Genomic DNA, 9019 nt, shown 5'->3' with positions numbered 1-9019 from the left:
GGAATATCTGTCTGTTCAGCTAAAGGGTCCTCCTCACACCATGTTTACAGATGTCTACAGGCGTCCAAAACACAATTGAAACTTTTTCAATGATTTCCATGACCTTGAGTCGTTGATTATCAGTAAGAGTCTTAATATTTCCAAGGTCTTTGGGCCTGATTTGGCCCTCTCTAGCCACCTTTCTATTTTCTCTGACCATTTCCATCTATTCAAGTAGCCAAAGAGAAGTTATAAAAAAAACCTTTTCGTACCCTTCTTCCACCTCCACTGACTCAGTAAATGAACTACTAGATAACTTCCAATGTAAAGTTTCATATATCAATGTTTCCTTTGCTCTCACTAAGCTGAAGGTTGTCTCTGGTAAGAAGAGGTCTCTGTGGAGAAATGCCCCACTACTATGAAGTGAAAAAAGGGAGTGTTGAAAGACTGAACGGAGATGGCAAATGCCTAGACTCCAGGTTCACTATGATATCTATAAAGAGAGACTTCACAGATATAATTCACAACCTTTCTTCCACCTCTACTGACTCAGTAAATGAACTACTCCTTCTTTTCTGAGATCATCAAAAAAAAAAAAACATCAATAACAGCCTTGCTTGCTGCTGTTGACCAATTAACAAACCTGCCTGTTTCAGCAGCACCTGAACTCTACTCTACTAAGACCTGAAATTCAATTTGGCAACTTCTTTACTGAGAAAATCCAGAAGATTAGAAAAGCAGTCAGTGCACCAATATCAAGTCCAGCAACAGGGACGTCTCCAATTAAAACCAATTTGGACAAAATGACAAAATGTTACGCAATCAACTACAAAGACTTGGTGGATATTATGGATCATCTAAACCAATCCTCCTATTGTCTCGATATTTTACCCACAGCTTTCTTCAAGGAAGTTTTACCCGTCATGGCATCTGATTTTATTCAAATAGTAAACTCATCTCTTTTGTCAGGTGTTTCCCCCCACCTCCTTGAAGACAGCAGTCATCAAATCACAGTTGAAAAAGAACAATCTGGACAAGTTGCTCATGCAAAATAATAGACCCACCTCAAAGCTTTCGTTCATGAGTAAAGTTATTGAGCTGTGTTTCAACAGTATGACAGTTAAATACTTTCTTAACTCTGATCACCTGCTCTGATGTCTTTCAGTCCAGTTTTCATGTTCACCATAGCACTCAGACTGCTCTTGTGTGTCAATGACATCCACATAAATAAAGACTGTGGGAAAACCACATGTAGCAGGGTGGATGCTACGGGGGCCCGCCTGAAGGATGGAGAGACACGGAGTTTTCGTGCAGAACCTTTATTAACAGCAGATCACCCAGTGCACAAGCACCTCACGCAGCAGCTTCTTCATTCTGAGTCTCTCCCACAGCTGCAGTCTCCCAGTCCTTATCAAGGCTGGCAGGGTGGAGAGGCTGACGGGACACACCTGTGTCCCGTCAGCCTGAGTGGCTGCAGCTCCTCCACCCTGCCACACACCCCCAACGCCAACCTCGAGCCGGGGTCCGTCCGGCCGAGCCTACTCCCCCCCCCCCGCCCCCTCGGAGCGGGAGAGGAACCCTCTGGGCTTCCTGGTCGGGTGGTCGCCCCCGGCGTCGGCCTGAGCCGCGGAACGGTCGGGGTGGTCGCCCCCGGCGTCGGCCCGCCCGCCGTGGAGGATGCGCTCGGGGCCGGGCCCATGGTGGCCTCGGGCCACCCGGTGTGCGCACGACTGCCTCCTTCACCTCTGCGACGCAGCCCTGCGCGGGCTGCTGGTCCGCCTCCAGGACCGCCTCTTCCCCCACACTCTGCTCTGGCCGCAGGTCCGGCCCCCTCTCCGCGGGACCCGCCGTCGCTGGCGGCTGCGCCTCCGAAGCCGCCTCCCCCGCCAACTCCGCCTCCGCCTCCGTCTCCGCCTCCGTCCCGGGAGCCGTCGCCTGGCGGCCTGCAGCCACTGCCTCACGGCCGGTCGGCTGCAGCACCACCAGCGCTGCCGCGGCGAACCTCAGACGGGGTGCAGGGATGGGTCGCTCCGCGGGTCCCGCCGCCTCGGGAGCCGTCGCTTGGCGGCCCGCAGCTTCTGCCTCCCAGCCTCTCAGCTGCGGCGCTGCCAGCTCCTCCCGCGTTGCTGCGGCGGCCCTCAGACGGGGTGCAGGGGTGGGTCGCCCCGCGGCCACCAGGGCTTCTATGGCGGCCAGCTGCCGCTCGCCCTGGTCCCGGAAGGCGGCCGCCATGCCCGCCATGGCCCGGGCGAGCGCGTCCAGGGCCCGCTCTGTGCCTCTCTCGTCCATTCTTCGGGCCCCACGTTGGGCGCCAGATGTAGCAGGGTGGATGCTACGGGGGCCCGCCCGAAGGATGGAGAGACACAGAGTTTTCGTGCAGAACCTTTATTAACAGCAGATCACCCAGTGCACAAGCACCTCACGCAGCAGCTTCTTCATTCTGAGTCTCTCCCACAGCTGCAGTCTCCCAGTCCTTATCAAGGCTGGCAGGGTGGAGAGGCTGACGGGACACACCTATGTCCCGTCAGCCTGAGTGGCTGCAGCTACTCCACCCTGCCACACCACAATACTGGTATTATTGGACCTCAGTGCAGCATTTGACACTGTTGACCATAGTATATTACTCGAATGACTGTAGAATTGGCTCAGACTTTCTGGCACAGTACTTGACTGGTTTGAGTCTTACTTAAATTACTTGTTTGTGTCAACTGGCAAAAAAATAACATGTGGAGATCCCCAAGGTTCTATCCTAGGACCCCTCCTATTTAACATCTACGAGTACAAATAATGATAAAGAAGATAATTTACTATAAATACGCAGATGACACACAACTTTACATTACAATGCCACCAGGTTACAATGAGCCCATACAAACATTGAGTAGATGTATAAAACATACTTTAGCTGTCTAGTCACCATGGTATTTAGGTTTCATGTAATTCTAGTGGTAACACAAATGCAACTACAGTTCTTTAGTTATTGAGGGTTTCACAGTTTTTTTTGGGCTTTAGAGTAAAATCAGTGGGGGTCTTACTAAATTTGTATTTGTCAGGTCTTTACAATTAAAGTTAGTTCTTTTATTTAAAGGTATATCTTTGTTAAACTTTTCAAAAGCAACTGTTAAGTGAACATATTTAAAAGTGTGCAAATATCCTCAAATACATTTTAAATGTAATTGTTGGAAGTGGAAGGGTAATGAAAATTTCTGCTTGTGTTGTTTTCTCATATGTAAGTCGCTTTGGATAAAAGCGTCTGCTAAATGACAGTAGTAGTAGTAGTTGTAGTAAGAGGACAAGATCACAGATACAATCGGCCCAAAATTAATTTCCTCCGCAGTGTGGCTGGACGCTCCCTCAGAGATAGGGTAAGGAGCTCAGTCACTCGGGTGGGGCTTGGAGTACAGCTGCAGAACCTTCACATGGAGAGGAGTCAGCTGAGGTGGCTTAGGCATCTGTATCGGATGCCCCCTGGATACTTCTCAAGGGAGGTTTTCAAGGTACGTCCCACTGGTAGGAGACCCAGGGGAAGACCCAGGACACGCTGGAGAGAGTGTGTCTCCGGGGGTCTGGGAACACCTCAGAATCCCCTTGGAAGAGCTGGGGGAAGTGTCTGGGGCGAAGGAAGCCTGGGCATCTCGTCTAAGACTGCTGTCCCTGTGACCCAGTGCCTGATCAGGCGGATGAAAATGGATAAATGGGATGGATTCTGGATATGCTTTTTCACATCATCTATTATCTGTGCTGTTTCGTCCATTTAAAATAATAACAAACATTTGCTAATATCACTAAATGTAACCCATGTATGAAACATGCCATTTATGCTTGACACAAGATCAGTAACTCAGTCATCGACTGATATACACAAAATTGACTGAAGTGGCAAAAAACTTTTGTCAAAAAGTTTTATTTATTTCGGTTATTTTGATGTAATGAACATGTTGGTTTTTACATGTCCATGATGCGCTTCATGCTCTGGAACCTCATGCCGCTCATTCCCATGTCCCTGAAGCTCCTGTACTCTCCGGGCCTCAGGTACATCATCTTGCCTCTGAATTGGGGCTGCTCGTACATCAGCCAGTGGCCGTCCATCACATGGGAGGACATGCAGTCGGACATGCGGTAACGGTCCATGATGTTGTCACAGTCGTCCATCAGCTCATGACTCATGCCCTGGAAGTTCTCCCTCTCGAAGATCTTCATCCTGAACTGGCCTCTATGCTGTTTTGAAAGGATATCAGAATAATGAACTTCCAAACAATTGTGATCAGAATTGTGTTAGAACATTATGACCCTTTGCTTTAAACATACCTGGGGGATCATACGGCAAGACCTGATGCCACCGCTCATTCCCATCATGTTCATGTAGTCGGAGTACTCGCCCCTCCTCATGAAGTGCTGGTTTCCCATGAAGTTGGGACGGTCGTAGACCATGAAGCTGCCGTTCTCCACCCGGCAGGAGTTGCACCTGTTCAGGTAGGAGGACATGTCGGAGCAGTCGCTCATGCACTCATAGGAGCGACCCTGGAAGTTCCTGTCCTCGTAGAAGATGATCTAGAAAAACAACGTGTTGCACTAATTAAAAAAAGTGGTCAATTTAAAAACATATATTATAATATATATATATATATTTTTTTTTTTACCTTGCCCCTCATGTTCATGTCGGTGTTGCTCATGTTGGCTGTAGATGAGTTGTTGCTGTTGCTCCTGAACTGCTTGCCTACCTGGCATTAACCCTTTCCTTTTATACCTGGCTAAACGTAAAGAACTGCTGTGTCCCCCGTCATGAAACCCCTAACTCAGCAGCTTACCATTGAACTCCACAGAATGACGATGTTATGGTCATGTTTTTCAGTCTTTAGAAAGGCCTTTCATGGTATACAGCACTTTCAACAGTGCCTGTACTGTATGTTGTGAAAAGGCTGGACCATATGTGTTTGTGACCTGTTTGGTACATACGTTTTCACAGTGGTTATCTAAATTAAGACTTTTTATTTTCTTTTTCTCTAATACGCTTTTATGTTGTACATATATTGCTGTGACTCAAGTGACAACTGTTTGTATATGAGAAAAAAAAAGTTCAATAATTGCATAACTGTACAAAATGCTTGTATTACTATTTCAAACACCTACAGAGGTGAGAGATGTGAGGTAACAAACTTCCAAATTAAAATTAAATTGTGGTTATTTCTGTAGTTCCATTTAACAACAAATATCATCCGAGGGCCTGTTATGCAGAAAATAGGCCAAATAAATGAATGAATAGCTAAATACCGTCTAATCCATTTGAATCCAGTTTAGTTTATCCAATTTAGTATTATAACATTTAAACAAATCCCCACTAGAAAACAAGTTATTTAACTAACAAAACCAAAAGATTTCCTAGAACTTTTATTTTGATATAGTCCACCTGTCTGAGCGTGGACGAAGTAGGAGGACACCGTGGAGACGAAGAATGAATTCCCTTTTACTAGGAAAAGACTCAGCAGAACCAGACTCTCAGGGAAGGTGGTCTTCTGACTCAAGCATTAAAGACAGACAGAGCAAGAGTGAGACATAAAAAAGCCCTCGCTAATCCAGTTTGAAAGCCCACGCTTTAAATTTCCCTCATAAGGAACAATAAATCACGTTCTCTGTGGGGGGAAACCAATTGGCAGCAAAGTTTTGGATGAGAACCGCAATACAGCCCTTTGACTTACGGATGGTGCTAAAATTGTCCTGAGCTGTCAAGAACTTGTCTCTGGATTTATTATTGAAAAACACTCATATTTCTCTTATTTCAGGATGATGTCTGTCTTTAAACCCTGTGGGGTTTCTTCATGATCTTAATAAATATTCTGACTATTAGAGGGATTGTAAATGCACCTGTATGCAGTGTTGCTTATGTGTTATAATATAAGCAACATATATTTATATATATTGAAGCCGATTTTATGTATGTTTTATGTTCAAACCTGATGTCATTTTTTGTATCTTTATCCACTTGGTTCTTATGCATTTATTTGCCATTTGATGTAAAGCATTCTGGATGCAACATGAGTATTGAAAGGTGCTATATAGATAAAGATATGTATATATGTATATATATATATATATATATATATATATATATATATATATATATATATATATATATATATATATATATATATATATATATATGTGGATATATATATATATGTGTATGTATGTATAAGACTATTGACCCCACAATGGGAGATTTGTGCATTTCCATTTGTGCATTTCCACAGCTCAAGTACAAGAACAGAAGAGTAAGCAAAAAAATAAGTAAATAAAAATAAGTAAATAATTAGATAAGATAAAATACATTACGATATACAACAGAAGCTGGTGTTCTATGTACAACCATACACAGTATGCATAATGGATGGAGGGTTGTGGATATGCAAATAAATAAAATCTAACTATAAATAGGACATACATATATACACACATACATACATATACCTATAGTCATATATCTATAGTGATGACAGCAGAGGTAAAGTAACCAAGTGTCTAACTAATGTTGGGATGAATGACATGCAAAAGCGCTCTTTCCTGCAGCAAAGGTGTTTCAGTCTCTGACTGAAGGAGCTGCTCAGCGCACCCACGGTCTCATGCAGAGGGTGATGTGGGTTGTCCATGAAGGATGTCAGCTTTGCTAACACGCTCCTCTTTCCCACCGCTACAACAGACTCCAGAAGACATCACAGCACAGAGCTAGACCTTCCCCCCAGTTTGTCAATCCTGCTCCTGTCCTCGTCGGTGCGTCCGGTCCCCCAGCAGCCTGCTGCATAGAAAAGGGTGGATGCTACGACAGAGTCATAAAGAGTCCTGCAGACTCCGAACCTCCAGACCTCAGTTTCCTCACCAGGTGGAGTCGACTCTGGCCTTTCTTCTACAATTTCTTAATTTTATTTATGCCATCTTAAACTTCCACAAATATATGCCCACATTGGGAATAAAAGCTTGCTAGATGTAGTTTCTTAAATATGGGGGAAGAAGTAGAAGTGTGAATGTGAAAATTTCTGGCAAATGTGACTTGGGAGGCCTTTATAAGAACGAAAAAACTAAACAAAACAAAAAAAAAAAAACAAAACTAAACAAATCATGTGTACAATCATGAAATAGGGTGAAAAATATGATACCAGTTTAGGTGGGACTGTGGGTGCTGGGTGGAGGTAAGGAGTTGGAGAGATTGTGAGAAAGTGGGTCATGTTAGTAGGGTGGCTGAAGAGAATAAAATTGGCTTACTTGATGCCTAAAAAATTAAGTAATACACAGAAAATTATATTTATTTATTATCTATAGGGTTCATTATATATTAAAGTTAAAAACATCCCCAATTTCATTCATAACAGTTTTCTAATTAACATATTTTGCATTTCTGAACACTGGGTAATTAGGGCCCGAGCACTTAAGGCTGATTTATGGTTCCGCGTCAAATCAACGCTGTGTCTACGCCGTAGGTTGCGGCGTGTCGCGCAAGCCACGCCGTCGCTGACGCCGTCGCTGACGCCGTCGCTGACGCCGTCGCTGACGCCGCCGCTGACGCCGCCGCTGACGCGTACCTCCCAAAAATTTAAACTACGCGTTGATGCGACGCAGGCCAAACGCAGACCGAGAGGGCTGTGATTGGTTCGCTTGGTAGCAACGCACTTCCGGTTTCCGATTTGAAGCAGTCGTGAACTTTCAGCGCTCTTTTCTTCGTATATGTGTGATTTTTTTTTGTTTTGGTTTTTTGCACAATAGTTTTCCTCATCTCTTTGATTCACTGTGAGCGGAAAAGTCAGATAAACCATTCAGGAAAAGATCGCGACCCCCCAGCGGTCGCGGGGGTATTGCACCGCGGCGAAATGGGGTGACGGAGAAGTCCGAAGGGTTCACGACGGCGTCACGGCGACGGCGTGTGCTCTGCGTTGGTTTAACGCAGAACCATCAGAATCAGAATCAGAATCAGCTTTATTGGCCAGGTTCGAACATTGTCCAACAAGGAATTTGACTCCGGTAATTTCGCTCTTTGGTATTAAGAAATAAACAATAAACAAATAAACAATAAACAAATGTGGTATTTCTATGTACAGTATAAACATTTTAAAGGTGCAGCAGTTTGAGGTAGTGAATACAAAGTGAGAGGTGCAGCAGGGTGAGGCAGACATGATCATTAAAGAGGGTGCTAGATGATTTATTTATTTTTTTGCTCGTGTTTGGTTACTCTGAGACTGTTATTTGTGAGAGTTCATCAGAGCAACCGCTTGCGGGAAGAAACTGTCCCTGTGTCTGGAGGTTCTGGCGCACAGAGCTCTGTAGCGCCGTCCAGAGGGGAGGAGTTGGAACAGGCTGTGTCCCGGGTGTGAGGGGTCCTCAGAGATTCGACCTGCCCGTTTCCTGGTCCTGGACCGGTACAGGTCGTCGTTAGATGGGAGGTTAGTCCCAACTATCCTCTCTGCAGACCTGATTGTCCGTTGCAGTCTGTGCCTGTCCAGTTTGGTGGCTGATCCGAACCAGACAGTGATGGAAGAGCAGAGAACAGACTGTATGATGGCAGAGTAAAAGGTGATCAGCAGCTGCTGTGGCAGGTTAAACTTCCTGAGCTGCCGCAGGAAGTACAACCTCTGCTCTACTCTCAGTTGATGTGGGTGGTCCATTTCAGGTCCCTGGAGATGGTGGACCCCAGGAACCTGAAGTGTCATGCTGAGTGCCAGGCTGTGTCTAATTGTTTGTTTATTGTTTTGGAGTTGTTGTGTTAACCATTTTATTTGCATGTTTTTGTTTTGTTAGTTACTGTTTGAAATGTTACCTTTTCTGTGTTTTGAGTTGACATGCAATTACCTTTTGTTTGAGTTGATTAGACACAGCTGAACACAATCAAGCAGCAACTGAATCCTGACAGACAGCTGCAGTGGCCAATAAACCACTGCAGGCTGGCCCCCCTAGACCAATGGTGAACGAGGGGAGGGTTTCCTTCCCCTTATATATTCAAGGCAGACATTCAAGCTGGGAGATTGAACGGACGGACAGAGGCCCACAGGATACCTCG

At 45.2% G+C, this 9019-nt stretch overlaps 1 protein-coding gene across 1 annotated transcript; it reads right to left on the bottom strand.

Annotated features, from left to right (window-relative positions):
- Positions 1 to 3867: 3867 nt before the first annotated feature.
- Positions 3868 to 4756, bottom strand: LOC133445760 (gamma-crystallin M3-like). Its single transcript, XM_061723173.1, has 3 exons — positions 4620 to 4756; positions 4288 to 4530; positions 3868 to 4197 (listed from the first exon to the last, which is right to left on the bottom strand). Exons 1-3 carry the CDS (start codon positions 4650 to 4652, stop codon positions 3925 to 3927), a joined length of 549 nt encoding a protein of 182 aa, XP_061579157.1. The 5' UTR covers positions 4653 to 4756; the 3' UTR covers positions 3868 to 3924.
- Positions 4757 to 9019: the final 4263 nt, after the last annotated feature.

Source organism: Cololabis saira, chromosome 6, assembly GCF_033807715.1.
Source record: "Cololabis saira isolate AMF1-May2022 chromosome 6, fColSai1.1, whole genome shotgun sequence".
Lineage (NCBI taxonomy): Eukaryota > Metazoa > Chordata > Actinopteri > Beloniformes > Belonidae > Cololabis > Cololabis saira.
Note: the sequence above shows the minus strand (reverse complement) of the source record. Positions and strands in the feature narration are given on the sequence as shown.